The sequence below is a fragment of the Colletotrichum fioriniae genome, assembly GCF_027942845.1.
Source record: "Colletotrichum fioriniae strain IMI 355084 chromosome Unknown scaffold_9, whole genome shotgun sequence".
NCBI classification, from domain to species: Eukaryota; Fungi; Ascomycota; class Sordariomycetes; order Glomerellales; family Glomerellaceae; genus Colletotrichum; species Colletotrichum fioriniae.
In genome coordinates this window covers 1640013-1659119 of record NW_027076845.1, presented here as the reverse complement: position 1 = coordinate 1659119, position 19107 = coordinate 1640013, and the positions used below count along the sequence as shown (strand labels likewise).

Below are 19107 nucleotides of genomic sequence, written 5' to 3'. Positions count from 1 at the left end.
CATCGATAGACGCGCCTGCGCAACCTCGCTCGCCATGGCAGACGCGCCGAATACCCAGGACGAGCTCTACCCCATCGCCGTCCTCATCGACGAGCTAAAGGTATGGCGGTGACTCTGCCTGTCTAGCCCAGCCCCGACGTCAGCCTTCAGCCGCCAGCGCACAATACATTGCTAACCTTTCGCGATCCAGCACGACGATGTCCTCCTGCGTCTCAATGCCATCCACCGCCTCTCCACCATCGCCCTCGCCCTAGGCGCCGAGCGCACGCGTGAGGAATTGATTCCCTTCCTCGACGGTATGTCTAGCGCATCCATCCCTCCATGAGCCAATATCTTAACTTTTAATCAGAGTCCGTTGAGGACGAGGATGAGGTGCTAGTTGCTCTCAGCGGCGAGCTGGGCAACTTCATCGAGTATGTCGGAGGCGCCCAATGGGGACATGTCCTCCTCTCCCCCCTCGAGAACCTCGCTGCCATCGAGGAGCCCGTCGTGCGGGACAAGGTAGCTATTGCCCCCTGCTCCACCCGCCAGTCACATCGCCTAATCAAAGCAGGCCGTCGAGTCCCTCAACAAGATCTGCGAGGAGTTGTCCTCCCAGCAAGTCGAAGAATACTTCATCCCCTTGACCATCCGACTTTCAAAAGCAGACTGGTTCACTTCCAAGGTGTCTGGCTGCGGTCTGTACACATCACCCTACAAGAAGGTGTCCCCGGGCATTCAAGAAGACCTCCGAAAGCAGTTTGGACAGCTTGTCCACGATGAGACACCCATGGTCAGACGCCAAGCTGCCACTAACCTGGCAAAGTTCGTCAAGGAGATGCCGGCCGCTATTGTTGTTGAAGAGATGATACCCCTTTTCCAGCACCTCGCCCAGGACGACCAGGACAGCGTCCGCCTACTTACCGTCGAGATCCTCATTTCCATCGCCGAGGTCGTACCCAAGGAGCAGCAGTCGAGTCACGGCGTTCTACTCACTTCTCTGCGAAACCTGATCGAGGACAAGAGCTGGAGGGTTCGGTACATGATTGCAGACAGATTTGAGAAGGTTGGCAGAAACAAATACGCTCGTATGGAGGGCCACGCTAATGCGCAAGCAGATTTCCAAGGCTGTTGATGAGGAAGTCGTCTCAAGGGATCTGGTGCCGTCTTTCGTGAAGCTCCTCAAGGACAACGAGGCAGAAGTCCGAACCGCGATCGCTGGACAAATACCAGGATTCTGTGCGCTTGTTGACCGCACTGTCCTACTGAATGATATCATGAGCAGCGTGGAGGATCTCGTTTCCGACACCTCCCAGCATGTCAGAGCTGCTCTCGGTACTCAGATCAGCGGTCTCGCACCCATCTTGGGAAAGCAAGAGTAGGTTCTATAAAGGCTACACCTGTGCCACAAGCGACTAACCTGTCACAGAACTATCGACCACCTCCTGCCCATGTTCTTGCAAATGCTGAAGGACGAGTTCCCCGAGGTTCGCCTCCACATTATTTCCAAGCTTGAGCTCGTCAACCAGGGTATGTGCTAGCTTCATGAAACAAAAGCATCTTCTTACTAACCCCTCTGCAGTCATCGGCATTGACTTGCTCTCCCAGTCTCTTTTGCCCGCTATTGTGCAGCTTGCTGAGGACAAGCAGTGGCGTGTGAGACTGGCCATCATCGAGTACATTCCTCTTCTTGCCAGCCAGCTCGGAGTTAAGTTCTTCGATGAGAAGTTGAGCAACCTCTGCATGAGCTGGTTGGGCGATACCGTCTTCTCAATTCGCGAGGCGGCGACGCACAACCTGAAGAAGCTTACAGAGGTTTTTGGAGTCGAGTGGGCGAGCGAGGCGATCATTCCCAAGGTTATGGCCATGGGCAACCATCCCAACTACCTCTACCGAATGACAACCGCCTTCGCCATCACCGTAAGTTGAGGTCCTCGCCTCTGTCGTACTAGAGATGCTAATGATTGCAGACCCTTGCTTCTGTTGTGAGCCTTGATGTCATTGCTGACAAGATCCTGCCCATGTTGGACAAGCTCGTCGACGATGAGATTCCCAACATTCGCTTCAACGTCGCTAAGACATATGGCGTTCTGATTGACGTCCTCCGCCGTTTGCCTGAAGAGGGCACAATTTACTCCCTGGAGAAGGAGGGCGGCAGCTTCACCGCATCTTCTAGGGGCATGGAGCTGATCCAAACACGCGTCATTCCTAAGCTCGAGAAGCTGCAGAAGGACGACGACGTCGACGTGCGGTACTTTGCGACAACGTCTGCGAACCAAGTGTCTGGACCTTCTTCTGGCGAACCTATGAATACATCACCATAGATGAGAGACGTAATGAAGCAATTCCCAATCTTTTTATCAGGACCGTCCCAAGTCTCTTACATTGCATGCTTCGACTAAACGCTACACGGTGTCGGGTGCTACTCCGGTTTCCCTGTCAGGCTTTACACAAAAAAAGAAGACTAACTAGACAGAGAGAGGCGAGGTTTTTACTAGCGGTTCAGGTGAGGAGAGATGTCTCCAAGGGTACGGAAGCGCCCGTAGATGGGGCAAAATGGAGGACGTGCGTGGTTGAGCGTAGGTGACATTGCCTGACATTCCCCCATTAAAGAAACACATTGTATGATACACCAGCAGCCGTCAGAGAAACGAGATGCAATAACGAAGAATGTTATCTAGTACCGTCGTGACCGACGTTCTTTTTCGGGGTATCTTGAAAGTCTTGTCATTCGTCTAACTCGTCGTTGCATGATGCTCTACCTTGGCTATGCCTGTCTCTGGAAGCACAAACTGCTTATGGTCTGGCCCTTGGCTCCGCCAAAGGTAAAGCTAGGGTAATCCACCTTGCCCACAGCAACAAACTTGCCCGCATCTCCCTCGTTGGAAGGGCCCTCGAACCATTTCCTGAGCTCCTCCTCTGTCCAATTGCAGCTCGTGATGAGGAGCAGGCCGCCAGGCTTGACGAGGCGAAGCGCGCGGCCCCTGTAGCCCTCACAAATGCGCCGGCCCTGCGCGTCCTTTTCGTCGCTGAGGCAGATTGCGTCAAAAGTGCCCTTGTCGAGAACGACGTCCCATCCGTCCTTTTGGGGCCCGTTGAGCACGGTTTCCCAGGGTCCGTTTAGGACATCCCACTCTTCAAACTCTGGCTCTCTGGCGTCTACCTCCTCATCGTCCTCCCCGGGCTGCGGTGCATCGGACATGTCCTCATCCTCCTTGGTGGCAGCAGCAGCTTGCTGTCTCTGCTCCGCGATCCGGCGCGCGAGCTCGACGCTCTGCGGGGCATAGTCCACGCCGAGGGCGCGGCCGGCCCAGCCCTCGTCGCGGAGGGCGAAGAGGAGGGAGCCGTTGCCGCAGCCGAGGTCGAGGAAGGTGGCGTCGGCTTGGCGGAGGGAGTGGTCGAAGGGGGCGGACTCTGTGAGGTCCTCAAGGTAGGTCAGCAGCTTTGACTCGGCGTCCGAGTCGTCGAACCAGACTGTGCCGCGGTCTTCTGGGTTCTGGGCGTTGTTTGTGAGTTCGGTTGTGTAGAGGGAGGCCCAGCTGTTTAGTGGACCCGTTAGTTGAGGATATTCCTTGGTAAGGGAGTCGAGTGTTGTGCGATGTGTGTTATCTTATTCATTCGTGGCGTGGAGGGGTGATGATTTGAGTGACGAACTATTCTTTTGTCCCGAGCTTGGAGGGCTCCAGGTGTGCTGGGGTAGATGCCATTTTGGGCGGTGTTGTGGTCAGAATCGGAGTTCGAGATGTAGTGTAACAGCTCGGTAAAGGGGGAGGTCGTTATGCCGAGAAAATGGAAAATGATCAGCTATCCTTCAACCTGACACTTTGGATCCCAAATTTGATGCCATCGCGAAAGAAGTTTGGCGGGGTGTTGTGCCGTTTTCGACCCGGAGTGGAAGGCGGTGAGGCTCTGATGGCTTGTAGGTGGGACACCCCCACTTCCTGGCCTGGTTTCTGTTCTGTTCTGGCTCGGAGGTGCTAGGGATCCTTGCCCTGGCAATGGAGGGGTTAACCGGAAAGTTGTTGTAGGGTCAAAAGGTTCTGGCATCTGGCAGCTCAACATTGGTTGGTTGATTGGGTTTTGGAAGAGCAAAAACCTAAATCGAAAGGGCGGTTATGAGCGAGCTGTGGGGTAGAATCTGATGTAAAAAGATGAGGGCAAACAACTGATTTGTATTTGATAGATTGATGAAGTTGGGTAGATGACACTGCTTTGTCAACCGGTTCTTCAGGAAATTTGATCCGTTTCTACTTTCTCAAAGAATCAGACCAAAGAGTAGAAGTAAACAGATAGGACAGTGGGAGCATTGACGTTTCCAAAATAGTTGGTGCGGTGCCAATGGTAGAACAAACACCAGACAAGCTACTGCACCCACACGAGCCTCTCCCCCCTCAGTCTCCTACGCCTACAAATTCTCTCGCAGCCCGCGAAATGCAAAACCGTTTCGACAGCAATGTAACCACGCGCGTCGAGGGGTTAGAGAAGTATAGATTACATATAAGCTGAGAAATAACGCACAGTTGGTACGTGATGACTTCTATGGACAAGAGAGAGAGAGAGAGAGAGAGAGAGAGAGAGAGAGAGAGAGAGAGAGAGAGAGAGAGAGAGAGGTCTGTGTTCTACATGGCCTATTTACCTGGTGACCTAAGTACCTCCTACACCAGAGGAGAACCTCGCCACAAATGTGTTTGCTTGCTGTGATACTTTTCGTCTCAAATATCCATGTTTAAAGAGCACGACCGCGCGCTGCTGACAGAGAAGAGGAGGGGGTTTGGGGAAGGGGGAAGAGAGGAGAAAGGTGACGTTTCGTCTGGTGTCGTGAAGTTCGTTCATATACAGACATACGGCGCACACTGACACCGTAGCAGCCCGTCGCCCTTCTTTCCTTCATCCACTCGTTCTCTTCTTCTCTACGGCGAATCGCCAAACTCACGTCGGAGACTTTTAATTTGAGAGTCAGCTCTTGGCGCTCGCTCTATACAAATCAAATACGATAATCATTATTCAAAAACCTGAGGAACTTCTGCCACTCATCGAATAGGAACTCAACTAGGCTCCAGGGTTACATTTGCAACTTCTCGGAACAAACGAGAACAACAATGTACAACTTCCACTTCCTCCTCAGCCTCGCCCTCTTCCTCTTCCTAGCTCTCAGCGCAAGCGGCGCCGTCGCGCCAGCAGACCATATCGACCGCCGTCAGGTTCATCTCGGAGCGAGACAGACTCCGGGTCAGGAAGAGACCAGAACCAGAGGTGTAAGACTTTCCTATATAGACCCGGGCACACATATCAAAAAATCGTTCTTGAAGGCTGATATCGCTTTGCAACAGACTTGTACGCAGATGAGCAACAAATGTAACTTGACAGGACGAGATGCCCAGGTCTGCCCGGCGGACTACAACAGAGTCAGTCACCCACCTTGAAATATCACGAACGTGACAGCACGTCCAAGTCGCACGAGCTAACATCAGCCCGCAGTGTCCCTTTGACGGCGCATCGTGTGTCCTGATCGAGCCAAAGGGAGATTCCAGCCGCAAGCCTGAGGTGCGTTGCGGCTATCTGGGCAGCACACGGTCGTGATTCGGGAACGGGATGATTGTGAGAAACGGCAAGAAAGCAAGCAACTTGTGAAGGTACCCTGGAGACTATCTGGGCTCTCTGTTTTCAATAGCGAGCAGACATCCAAGCGTTCCTTCTGGTATGAATGTGAATCTTCAGTCATGAGTTCCGCCCCTTTCCATCCGCATTGTTGATGGTGACTCCTGTCCCCTTCCTTTTGGCCAAGGTCCTTCAACCAGTATGGACCTCTCTCCATGCCAGTAACGCAGCAAATTCGATTGGAAATACTGCTCATCTACATGGACTGCCATCTTTCTTCGCACTCGGCTTATCTGACATACGCTCAAAGTGCCCAAACAGTCGCCTTGACAAGAACCTGGCGACCACGAACTTCCACTACCGGGAAGCCCGCAAGTCGCACCGTGCTGTTGTCCTTAGGGGGAAGAGCTGAAGGAAGGGCGGTATCAGTACTTGTGCCAACGATTGACGACGCAGTGCTGCCCTTGCGGCCCGCCTGCGGTCCACCGCTGAGTATATTTGTGAACATACCGCTCTTGGTCTTGTCCGCCCGTTGGTTCTTGCCGCTCTTGTCTTTATCGCCTTCGTCAGCCTCTGCTTCGCCCTCCGCTTTTTGAATTTCCAAAGGCGGAAGCGGCGTCTTCTCGACATCCATGATGTTAAGTTGAATCGGGTCTCCAGGTAGGGGATAGTTGATTGCGACATCTCTGCTCTCTAGCGGCAGGTTGGCTGCGATGCCCACGGCCAATTCAACAATCATGGATGCGCTGCCGTCCACTCCAGCTGGCGGCGGGTCTGTCATGTACTGGAAAAGTGTCGCCGTGAGGTTCGATGTACACATCCGGGTAAAGTCCGCCCTGTTATCTGCACTCTCCGGAGAGTTGAGAACTCTCTGCAGACCCTCAAGAGTAGCCATTCGCCAGCTCACGACCTTATTTGTCAATGCATCGAACTCTTCTTGGCTGCTCATCGTGTACGAGAAACGGCGGATGTTGAGCTCAATCTCCTTCAGCTGCCGGCTGAGCTCGAAGTTGAGGCCGGGGTGAAAGCACTTGTTGAAGATCTCTTCTACAATCCACCTGGTAATGACGGCACGACCAACGGCTGTCATCTCTTGTTTTCCGGTCTTAAGAGCATCAATGCTGACGAACATGTCTAACCACTGCGGTACTGTACGCCAATCTTTTCTGATATTGAACGAGAGGTTGTTGATAGCACCATTCAGACGGCTGAATCTCGTTATATACTCGCTGTCGTCGAGGGCAGTCCGCGACTGTGACATTCGCTGGTTGGCGACTGCATTTTGCAGCACCTCAATTTGAGAGTTGAGGTTATCGATCTGGGTCTTGCCGTCAAAGTACAACCGCTTAACATTCTTATACTTAGTTACTGTGACTTGTTAGTACACTTCCAACACAGCAGTCATGTCCTCCTTACGAAGCTCCTTGAATTTGTCGGGATCTGTGCCATCGCGATCGGGGTTGGAGGGCTGTGGACTGTTCCGGCCTTGCTCTCCGGTGGCGCCTTCGAACTGCCGCGAGTCTGCAGCACCGCCGGGTCGGAAGGCAGCGTTGGCGCTGCCAGTGGTGGGAGGCATGGTCTGGCTTTGTCTGTAACCGGGAGGGCCTGCAGATGCGTCGACCTGACTGCGCAATGCCTTCTCTGTCTCTTGGGATCGTCTGTTCGGGGGAGGGCCGCCAGAGGGAGGGGCCATATTCTGCTGCTGCGGCGGCTGCTGCTGGGCTTGAGGTCCTCCTTGCTGGGCAGGAGGGAGCGTGGGAGGCAGCGGGCTGTCTGTGGTCTGTACGGCGTACCTCACTGCGGGGGAGGTTTGGTTGGAATGTACGTTTGCCGACAGAGCGTCTGAATCAGTGATGGGTGATTCATGCGACAACTGGGAAACAGTCTCGGGGTTTTGATGCGAACCGGCACCCAAGTGACTAGTGTAGATCGTGGGTGGTCCAGCTTGGTACTGACCCGGCTGCTGGTTGGAGTATTGTTGCTGGTACTGCTGCTGTGAGGGGTCGTAAGCAGGCTGCTGACCGTGTTGGTGCTGTTCCTGTACGGTCGGGATCTGCTGTGGCTGGCGATCTCCGTAGTCGGCTTCTTCGTAGGGGGTATTGTCGAAGTCGGTCGGGATGTAGCGAATGGAGTTGCGATTGGAATCGGGGTTCTGTAGACGAGGGTCTCTGTTAGGGTCTTGTGCAAATTGGTGATGTTCGGTCTCGCCGACGCCCTGTAAGGGGGAGGGTTGTTGATGAGGTGCCGTAAGTGGCCAGTCGACAGATTGTTGGTCCAAGGACTGCTGAGATGGCTGCTGGGACAAAGTAATTCTTGCGGGTGGTGGGTTGCTCACTCTTTTGGACGGTCGGCGAGCAAGACCACCGGTGTTATCGTAGGAACTTGGCGGGGAGTAGGTTGGGGGGCGGGGTGTTGTGATGATCGCGGCCCGATCCGCCCAAAATGTTCCTGAGCAGCTTTCGTGCAGATCGCTTTTCGGGGACAGGGGGCGGGTTGCTGTTGCGGAAGAGGTGAAGTTGCTTGAGGTTGAGCGGAGGCGGGAGCAGATGAGGTGCTGTTGACGGAAGTTCTGAGGTTGTCGACGGAGCTAGATGCAGCGCCGGGTTTGGCGTTGTTGGAGTAGGGGGCCACGCCGGGCGGGTAGCGCTGTGACTGGGAGCGGGAGACGGAGTCGGTGTAATCCTGCTGACTCCTCTGGCGCAAATCAGCTATGGGTGGATTGTGGTGCTGCAATAGGAGGGAGTTGCGCGAGGTCGAGGCAGGAGGATGGTAATCGTGGGGCTGCTGCAGTGGAGATGGCCCTTGCTGCCCTTGCTGCTGGTGTTGTTGTTGTTGAAGGAGTTGCTGCTGCTGTTGCTGTTGGAGCTGATGTTGTTGATGAGCGGCCAGCTGGTTTGGGTGGATGTCAAAGGATTCGCTGGAGCTGAAGGCGGTCGACGAGGCTGAATGGGGGGTAATTTGATTGAGACTATTAGCGCCGGCGGCGTTGTTGGCCGTGGTTGTGCCAGAGCCTGCACTCAAGGCAGGAGCGAGGGAGGAGGAGTGAGAGTGAGATGAGGAGGAAGGAGCACCGGCGGCACCAGCAGGGCCGGAAGGACCAGGCGTGGGATGTGATGCCGCTGAACCTCCTGAACCTGAGCCAGATCCAGCAGCAACCTCTCCGCCCGGTTCAACAAGTGCTTGCTGCGAGCGGTTGTGGTGCCTTCCAATGCGACCGAAGGCCGGCATTATAACACTGTGATGTCGTTGTGCGCAGCCGCCGCAGTCCAGCCTGGCTTCTTCTTTTTTTTGTTTATTGGGCTTTTTCTTGTTCCCTTGTTGCTTGTTTGGGACGCTTGCCCTCCACTGGAACACTGCGGGTAAAAAGGGAGCAAGCAGATCGATCGTCCTAGGTATGCTAAACGGCACAGCCCGTGGGTTGACTGACTGACTGGCTGAACAGACTGAAAATGAGAGAAAGCAGAGACAAGACAGATACACGAGACCGGATGGTGGACCGAACGCGCAGCTTGCTTGCTTGCTTGCTTGCTTGCTTCCGGGGGTACGCAGCAACGTAGCGGGACAGGCTTCGCTTCAGCTCAGCTTGGCTCAGTCAAATGTCGGCTCGAATCTTGTCTGTCCGTCGATGTGCAAGGTCGAGATGCAGTGGCAGAAGCAATGACAGCTAGCAACCAGCGGCAAGCAAGAAAGGGAAGCAAGAGGATGGCAAGACGAGAGATTGATCAGCCCGTCCTGCTGGTCCCTGTTCCTATTTTTTGCGCGCCTGCGCCTGCGCCTGCGGTTCTGCGTCTGCAAGACCCTGTCTGTCCACTTCTCACCCAAGTTCAATCTAACCTACGTGTGCAGGTGCCCGCCAAAGGAAGCACCACCACCAGAGCAACAGGCAGAAGAACAGATGGATTGGTTGGGATTGGCTACCCAATCTGCAGAAGCGGATGCCGCGCTGGGCGACTGGGTCTAGGTCTGGGTTCCTTGGAGGGGCTTCCTTGGGGCTGTGCACAAGTCAACCCAGGTCGCCGTACGGATACTCCTCACGAGCTGGGGAGCTGGATTCGCTGATGGCTTGATGCTAGGGTGCTGCTGATGGCTGCTTTGATGGAGGCTGTCAGAGTCTGTCTGTCTGTCCGTCCAGTCCTGGCGTGCAACGCTATACCATTCTCGACCAGCAATCGCAGGCCAAAGACGAATAGCTATAGGAAAGGATTGGAGAGACGCGCTTTCTCCTCCGTCGAGTCTTTCTGCCGGGTCTCTCCTTCGGCTGCCTCTATGTATCACTGGCTGGGGTTACCTCTCTTCAGACGAACAGCGGTTAAGGCTCGATTCTCGTGGGGGACGATGAGCGACACGCTACAGCTGCTGTGGGGGAGGGATCTGGGGTCGTTTGGTGAAACACAGGCTGGTTTCGATCCGCGTCGTCAGGGGTCGTCGTTCGAGGTCTTGTCATCGGCAACCCAAAGATAAAGCCTCGAAAGCCAAGCGGTTGGATGGCAAAGTCGAACGATGAGCGGTAGAACAACGAATTGATAACGGGCGAGACTAGCGGGTTGCTCAATGGTCAGTTGTGGATGTCAACGGTAAATTCGATTCAACCCGATGGAAATGGGCGGAATGTGGAAGAGGGGGACGTAATCAGAACTGAGGAGGTGAATGGTGTCGTGGTGGGATCCCACGCCAGGATAGGGCTGATCAATTGCCTTTTCACCAATTGACCTTCTTCTCCCCACTGGGAACGAGCTACAGACACGAGAAAGTGCCTCGCGAAACGAATTATCGGATGGGGAACTGACTATTCGAAGGAAGCCTTGAGAGAGACAGCTAAGGAAACGACACCAGATCCCACGTCTTCCTCGCTCCGGTTCTGAGCTTACTTACATGTAGTGTTTCTGTCCGGAGCTCGCGGCAAGTAAGCCAACTTCAAGGCTAACAAATGCTTGCCATCTGTCAGCAACAGCGATGTATCTGATGGTTATTAGGATGGTGGCACGGGCTCGAGCATTCTCAACATCAGATCTTTCGAGAATTCAGCTCAAGACTGGACGTAATAGGCTTAAACATCGTTGGGCTTCAAATCTACACAAGCCTTCATCCGAAGTACAACCACGAGCTCATTCGTCCTTCATCAGCAACGACGACCCTTCATGGTTCAGCAGCATCCTCGTTCGCCTTCAGTCACCTTCTTGGCCACTCGGTATTGCGGGAGAGCTGCTGCCACCCTGCACCAAGCAGGCCAAACCCGGCCCAGACTAGCCGGCCCTTGGCCTGCATCCCCGTTGTCAAAAATCACCGACCGCGCAATAACGCTGCGGCCCTGCGGCTGACACCCAGCCCCGAACAGCATGCGTAGACGGGGAAAGCGGACCACCCATAATCCGTGAGTTGCCCAAGCTGAGTGGTATAGTGCAGAAGGGAGGGGCAGAGAGGGTTGCCGAATCCCAGGCTTTGCACCCAAGCATTGGGCTACGACTTTCCCGACAGCATTGAGCACTCACTTACGTCTACCCTGCAAGCATGTAGAAAGGTGCACGTCTCTTGCGGCCGTTCTTCATCTCAAAAAAAAGTCAGGAGGTAATGCGAACCCTCGTCGATGTCTTGGTACTTGGGACAGATTCAACAGGCTTGGGCATACAATTTTGGCAATCTGGGAAATGACGACATTTCACAGCAAACAACAGAGTTCATGGTGGGCATCTGGAAATACTCTTTCCAGAGGCCATGCAATAGTCAACGTGAGTACCACCTACCTTATCCCCGCCGAACAGGCGCAGCTCGGAAAGCTCAGCCCTAACGGAACCTTGTTCGTGGGCATAACTGTCCAGGTGCGGCGTGCCAAGGTGGTTTTTCTTCGTGTGTTCTCCTCTATCACTTTAACTGCAAATGAGCAGTGGGGAGCTCTCTCACCTTATTCTCGGCGAAGGCTTGCCCGTGTGGTCTCCTCCCCCACCTCACGATGCTTTGTCTCCCTTCGATATGAGACGGCTTCACGCCCATGAGACTTTAGCTCCATATTCGCAGAGGTGGTATCATTAACTTATCAGCAAGCATACGGATATCTGCAGCATGAACAAGCCATCGCACCTATAACGATACGTCCGGCTTGGCATTCCTTAAGCCGTGTTTGCAAGAAACTAAGCTCCAGTCTTTCGACCGTCTCAAGATGCTTATCAGCTGTTCTAGTCTCCGGTCCCTTTATGCATCATCGGCGATGGGACGTTTCCTCTAGACGCGCAGAGCTATTTTCAGGGTATAAACAGGAGATGCGGTGGCCATGATATCCTACTTTGCTGCAACTAACAGGACTAACCTCATAGCTAGATGCTATCTTTACAACCGAGCAAATGAGTTCTGGCAAATCGATGAACCTCGAGCCTAGAGAGCTTAGGTGGAGCCGTCTCCAGAGCAAGATGAAGCTACCAATCATCCTGCTGGGGACAGAGAAAACAGGGCCAACAGTAAGCTCAGTAGAGTTCTTCATGTTGAATGAAGTACAGGTGCCGCATACGTAGTACAGTTCATGGCAAATGATAAACACGTGTGCTTTTGCAGTGAAGCTACCGGGGGGTGAGTCATGGTGCGTCATTTGAATCAAATCGTGAGAAATGACATTCTACTGTAGATGAAATAGAGTCCACAAAGTTACTTTGTCGCTCTAGAGCAACAGTTCAAGGCCCGTGTCTCCGGACCCCATGTTCTGAAGTGGGACTCAAACGAGAACTTGACGAAGAATATAACTTATGTTCACGTCGTCTTCTTCACCCGTGCTACCGACTGCAGTGCCCTTTGAGCTTGACTTTCTGCCATTCAACCCGGGCAGTTGTTCAGAGACTCGCATACAGCTGGGAGAAGCATGCAGACGGCCGGCCAAGCAATCCAATGTCGGCAAGGGTCTTGCACAAAAAATGGGGTGGAGGGGGAGGGGGGGAGGGGAGACCCTTTTGCTTCAAGCTCCTCTGCAAAAAAAAGTTTGTTTGGCGTGGTTAAGGTCTATTAATAGCCCCCGTCGTACTGAGAGAGGATGGAAAGGGGGTCCCCCGACCCTGGAGAGGGCAAATCCGACTCGTCCATTAGTGCCATTCCAGACTCGCAGTCTCTAGAGAGCGGACTTCCATTGGCGGTGGGAGGCGACTCGCTCTCTCCCTCTGTCTTTACAGGTATCTCTCTCCGCAACTGGACTTATCCGAATCAGGGATGGCTCGGGCTTTTTCCAGCTCACCTCACCTAAGACAAGCGAAAGGGGGGCCAAGCAGGAGGAGGAGGGGCTCCGCAGTCCACCAGGTTCACCACTCCATGTTCAACAATGGCTGCTGGGGACCGCAGATCTCGCCGCCATCCACAATGACACGACACCACAATGCCATCTGACCTTTTATGCTGATCCCTGGGGAATCAGCAGATCAAGCCATACCTACTGCATTCGTGACTGCCAGCAAACTTTTGTACGGGATACAAGTCCAGGAAATGCTGGCTTTCAAGTTGGGAGAAAGTGCCTTGCGATGGAATCGAGACGTGGTGATCTCCATGCCTGACGTTTCTCGGTGTAGAGCTTTTACTGCTCGAGTCGTGACAAGAAAAGCAGCAGTATTATCTGTAGACCTCTTCACCAACAACCGATTGTGTTTCAGCGGACATTTGTTGGAGTGCCGAAGGTGCCCTTGTCGTTCTTGTCATATGCATCATGCAAGGCTGATGTGAAGGTATGCAGGTAATCATCATCATGGCTGAGTCCAATAGATCCGGGATCTCGGCCGAAGTATTGATTTTCTGCAGGAGTTCTAGAACCGAATGCTGCCAAGAGGGAATACGACACATTAGTACTAAGTCTCGTTTGCTTGGCAAGCAATCATTGTTGGTCTGATGGATGCTTTAGAATGATCGATAACCACTTCTCGCGATCCCTCAAGGCAAGGCGCTCCAGGGCAACACGGGAATGTCCGTAACCCCAAAAAATGGGAAATAATTCGGCGAGAGGCCGCGATGGAGTCAACCCATCACTAATATTACCTTGAAAATGTCTTTGATATCTGGAGCCCAGAATAGCACTGTGGTACTTAGGACCGAGGGGGTTCCTCCTCGGGACGCCTGCGGTTCCGTCCCGTATAAGTTCCCGTGGTCCGCGGCCCGCGGTTTACTCAGCGGCCCCGGCAGATACTATCAGTCAGCGGGGCCTGCCATCCGCGACTCGAGACTCGGCTCTGTCAAGGACGTGATTGTATGTTGAGACGTGAATGATGCGGGCCATGACAGCCTTGGTTATGGTTTGCGCTGGTTCGTTTCAGGAGGTGATTCTTCTACCCCGTGTCTTCTGCGTAGTGGAACGACTATAAAGGTCGAGGTTACTAATAATCGTCATAGCTAGGTAGAGCTTGGTGATGCGGAAAATTGCGTTGCTATCAAGAATCGGTAATGAGCTAAATAAAAAGTAAATAAAACAAAATGCCATCGCTTCCGAGTTGATCATTTTGAGTGTGACTGCAGGGAAGGCCCAGTCTCTGGGGCGAGTCCAGAAAAGAGGACCAACAACGTCAGTTCTTGATTACTGCAATTATGACGCTGACTCTGCAGGATTGTGATGAGCTAGATAAAGCGACAGCTTACAAGAGTATACCGAATTTCAGACCACGTTGTGAGACAGAACTTGAGGTCCGGCTGATGGTGAACTCACTAGGCTTAGTAGTTGGCATTGATTGTCCCAGTAATTACGAAGAGGCAATGACTAACTTGGAGATGAGGCGAAGAGTTTTGAGTTCCCAAGAATAACGAAAGAGCTGTTTTGACATGACGTTTGTAGTCGTTCTCGGCCCAGATTCATAGACGTAGGACCATTGACTTCAAAAGGATAACACAGATAATCAAAGTACTCGAAAGCAATCGAGACATGCTTAGGCGTCGTAATTTCATCTCAAGATATGTACTAGTAATTGCTCCCTTGAGCTCCTTCTCTTTCACTTCTAAGACGACGATCCACTTCACGAATATTTAATTACAGCTTGGCCAGCGTATTCTCTGATGGCCCGCGGTGGTTAAATGGGACTATGATGTGGCTTGTTCAAGATGACACGGCTGATCACTGGCTGTGCTCGTACTTTCTGCCACGTAATGATGCCATTGATTCCGAACTATTCGCATATTTGCTCCCAATAGGATCTAGTAGAGGTCTCGTGCAAATAGTCGACTCAATAACTTATACACCGCCGTTAATTCGAGTGGCATCAGAAGTGAGATACAATGACTTCGATATCATATGCAGGCGAGATTCAAAGTACTATACTGCAGCTAGAGGTTAGAGTCCGGGATTCGAAGTCTCGAGACGGCCTTTCCACTGCCAGAAATGGGTGACCCATCTTCGTTGCGCCGTCCATCAGGCACCAGACCACAATGAAGTCTTCGGTTGTATCAAGAAGAATGTACAGGCATTGACCATACCGCCTTCGTCTAATCTCAGCTGCCAGAGCAAGTCCTCATTTCACGAAGAAGCCGGTAAGACCCAAGGCGAAATGCGCGCCTTATTGTGTGAAAGGTCTGTTTAACCTTTGCCAAGCTGTTGCTTCAAGACACTCAACAACACCAACGTCGTCTGTCGTTTGCCTGTCACGAGTGGAGCCGTCAAAGAGACTAGTCTGTGCCTACATTCCACCGTCCAACCTTCAGTCCTCGTGGCAACAGGTCCCGTTGGGTTTCTCAATATCAATCCTGGTCACATCATGGGCCGGCAACACGAAGCTTAGTTACCCAGGATGGTTTCCTGAGCAGCTACATGAACCGGTTACACGAGTGCTCTGCACAAAACGCTGTGATTACTTCATCGTATTGTGAATCGTATAGACAACATAATTGTGTGAAGAGCGGTGTGAGGCCTGCTGGACTGTCATTATTATCCTTGGATATCAGAGCAGGGTAGTCTGTTGAACATGATGTTACTGTCTTTCGACTACGAGCCGTAGGGCAACCAGATAAATGCCAAGTCAACGATAGCTGTGCTGCCTTCCAACGGCTTCACCTCGGAGATCGACAACGGACGCACCGCCAGCATTGCCAAAACCAGCCTCGTATATCTATTGGATGTTCGAATAAGCATCTCACCGCTCGATCGCTGCCTCCCATACCCGAAGAGGAACCATCAAGCGACCGCTGACAACAGCGTGATAAGTCCATGAGCGGTATCACACCAAATATGCGTTGGCCTCAAGGGCGGCAAGTCTTCGGTTCACTGCTCTGCAGCAGCCGTTACTCGATCTGTCTGGAAAGGAATGGGTGCCCAAATTCGGCTCGACAGTTCGCCCTTTCCGGCTCAAGGGCGCAGCATCGTCAGCTGGATGGCTGCAGTTGATCACGCTAGTAGCTTGAATTTCCAGGAGACTGGATATGCTTCTTGTTGGAGTGCCGATGTTCCGTGAACTAACAGAGGTGGGACGAGGGAAGGAGCGTGTATCAAGCAAACAACTGTGTGCGGCATCTCTTCCGCTATCCAGACGAACGAAGTTGTGCCGTAAAGACAGAGAGGCAATTTGCCACTCCCGGTAGCACAAGGAAAATCATCTGTGATCTGCCGTTGCATATATGTCATTTGATACGTCGGTATCCCTTGGCCAAAGACGCATGATATTCCATGGAAGATGTACGATCAGGACTAACTCGGCCTGGTACACAAAATGGAAAAATTTCTGCTGAATGGACGCCATAGGTGTCGGCGGGCCGAGCGGACACGGCTGTCAATCATGACAAGTGATAAGGCCATCGAACTCCTGGGCGGTACTACGTGGTCGTTGAGATTCTTGTAGCCCTTTTGTGTGTTTAAGGCCATGGTTTCTCTTCCTGTTCCTTCGGCCGCCTTACTTTGACCGCATTAGCGATTGAACGTTACGGTAAGCCATGGCTACTTTTTGATCGCAAAGGCTATCACGAGGGGCTTCTTGTAGACTACGTAACTTCTGTCAACCGTCGGTAGCTCTTATTACTTGCTAGAGCTGTTTTGCCTCGAACAACTCTATGACTGTGGCCTAAGATTAATAGCGATCCGGATGTGTTCAGGCACATCCCCTCAATCCTGTGCCTTCCGCATTTATCATTCCCTGGCTATACTGCCAGCTTTATCTGGCCATGGTTGATATCTCGTATAATCAACAATCGTCATGGTGTACTACCATGCACAACCGCGGATGCTCGCACCGGGCCGCGTGAGCATACCGTCGGTTGCTTGCATCATGATCCGTCTTTGATGGCAACCCGGTCAAGGGCGGTCTGGGCATATGATATGCTACCGCCCTGAAGACCAGCAAGGTCGTCACAGGCTGTCTTCCCGGGATTCTATAAAGCTCTTCCAAGGACTCACCTCGATCCTATGCCTGGTTCCAAAGGCTAAGTGGCATAAATTCGAGTCTACGATATTGCGAAGCTCCCAAGACATCTCTCAGCAAGCCAGGTATCTATACTCGAGCTCTCTTTCAACACTCATCATGAGATTCCTCACGTTGTTTGTGCTGTTGTCTTTACATTCTTTCGCGTCAGCACTGCCAGTACTAGAGACACAGGAAGCTACCAAGTTCCGGTATCCATGGAAAGACTTCACTCTCAGCAACCTCGAATCCGTCTGCCGCAAACAGGACGGAGACCAGCGATACACTTGCACCCTCAAATGTGAGTAGTCATCAAACCCGGTTGATCATCAAAACCGCATCCGCGCAATGCGTGGCCTGGGCCGGTTGCACGCAATCCTTCAAGACTAACTTTCGGGGCGGCCGTCTATCCTATCTAGTCGACGTTTACGATTTCAACACGGAAGACGTCGTAGAAGTCAGCGGAGCACACTGCGGCGCGGCCTGGCAATGGGACGGCGTCACCCCAAACCAGGGCCCGGATAACAACTACCCCAGCAACGGTGTCCTCTGCTGGAGCGCCGGTTCAGACGCCTTCCAGTTCAGGGTGGCAAAGTTTCGTTCCGCCTCGAACTTTGAAGTCTACGTCAACCACTTTTACAGGGACACGCGGTGAGTTTGTACCCGGCCAAACCTTGCATTCGTACTTGCAAGTCATTTCTGAGTTTTGTTCTCCATTCGTTTGGCTGACGAGTCGAAAATATCAACATTGTGCAGATACTTCAAGCCGCCGTATGACGGGAGAAAGGCTCTGGTGAATATTGTCATACCCGACGCCCATCCCCTTCCTCCAGTGGCTCCGTATGTGCCTCCTGTGAATCAATTTGAATTCATCGCGACGGCAACGATCTCGAGGCGCACAGACGGGTTGTCATAGCGAGACTGAGTGTTGGTGCTGATGGTGTTGTATCAGTCCCCTGTGCCGTTTTTAGAAAGTTGTACTGGTTCGTCGTGAGGGAGCTAGGTCGGAAGAACTTTCCGTCGTGTTTCAGCACCGCCTCGTGTTGCGGAAGTTGAGATGGTTTCTTCGACCCTTGACCGGAATGTTTATGGGATAATGTGTAGTTTACCAGAGAGGAATGGGGAAATGAAATGAGCCCAAATAAAGTATTCATGGAGACCGCGCTAAGCAATCATGGCTGTGAAGTTTCAAAGTCAAGATAAGTCCACATTGCTCGTTATCTTGCCTGTTACTCATTGATGGACATTGTCGAGGAATAACGAAAATGGGTTGGCGTAAAAGGAGTATAGCTCGGACTCGTAGTTACACTTGCCGCAAGGCCACCCTTGGGCTTTTGAACTCCTCATGTTTCCAAACAAGCGCCAGAGAACATGCAATTAAGCTCGCTAGAACGAAGAAAGGTTTTTCTGAACTTGTTAGACATTGGGGTTTTGATATCTGCGGGCGGAGCCATAGCTGGTCGATACGTTCTCGAACGAGACTATACGCGCGTCTGGCATGAACATGATCGACGGACGAGAGAGCGGCACGATTGCTTATCACCGACGATTTGCGGGGATGTTTCTCGGTAGTCGGTAACGCGCACTAAGCTTTTTGGAATCGCCAAGAGATGCAACCCCATATCTTGTTCTTTCTTGGCTTGTTTTGACCATCACACTGGCGATCGGTTCATCCTCCATCCCCGCAAACTACGGGGAAAGCTGCCTTCTCCCCATGGGCCAGAACAGCGGAAAGAAAGCGAAAGAAATATCGATCATGATGAAGGGCGGATGATCGACAAATTATATTTCAAGAGACCTTGTGCTGGCATTAGACGCTGCTCTGCTGTCTACACCGACATGGCTGACCAATTACAAGCTCAGACCCAGGAGCGAGTAGACCATGGGGCTTGAGGATGGCAACCCACAGACGAGATAGCATACGACGACCAAGTGGGAATTTGTGTATTGTTCGTCGAAAGAAGGTTAACTGTTCCTGCATTATACTCCTCCAAGGCCCATGACTAGTTGTAGTCTCCCGCCGGTAAGTTGCGAAGACGGCACTGGACGGGTAAGGGGCAGGGTTCGTGTGTTGAAACGTGCAGATTTGCAATTGTTTTGGAAACCTGTAACCTTAAGTCGGATCAAAACGCGAGCAGAAATGATGGGACGAAGAAGGCCTCCGCCGCGAAGATCCTACGACAAGTTCTGTCACAACTGT

The 19107-nt window shown here is 52.5% G+C and overlaps 3 protein-coding genes across 3 annotated transcripts; 1 reads left to right on the top strand and 2 right to left on the bottom strand.

Moving 5' to 3' along the window:
- Nucleotides 1-34: 34 nt before the first annotated feature.
- Nucleotides 35-2303, top strand: TPD3 (protein phosphatase 2A structural subunit; the record flags this gene model as incomplete). Its single annotated transcript, XM_053194279.1, has 8 exons — nt 35-100; nt 191-296; nt 350-501; nt 554-1045; nt 1098-1357; nt 1409-1509; nt 1562-1899; nt 1950-2303. The coding sequence occupies 8 exons, from the start codon at nt 35-37 to the stop codon at nt 2301-2303; spliced, it is 1869 nt and encodes a 622-aa protein (XP_053048129.1).
- A 443-nt stretch (nt 2304-2746) lies between these two features.
- EFM4 (Protein-lysine N-methyltransferase efm4) lies at nt 2747-3686 on the bottom strand (the record flags this gene model as incomplete). The annotated part of the gene is made up of 2 exons (XM_053194278.2): nt 2747-3518; nt 3634-3686. 2 exons carry the CDS (start codon nt 3684-3686, stop codon nt 2747-2749), a joined length of 825 nt encoding a protein of 274 aa, XP_053048128.2.
- A 2195-nt stretch (nt 3687-5881) lies between these two features.
- On the bottom strand, nt 5882-8805 carry N0V96_007888 (uncharacterized protein; the record flags this gene model as incomplete). Its single annotated transcript, XM_065758157.1, has 4 exons — nt 5882-6945; nt 6994-7745; nt 7913-8271; nt 8734-8805. 4 exons carry the CDS (start codon nt 8803-8805, stop codon nt 5882-5884), a joined length of 2247 nt encoding a protein of 748 aa, XP_065613299.1.
- Nucleotides 8806-19107: the final 10302 nt, after the last annotated feature.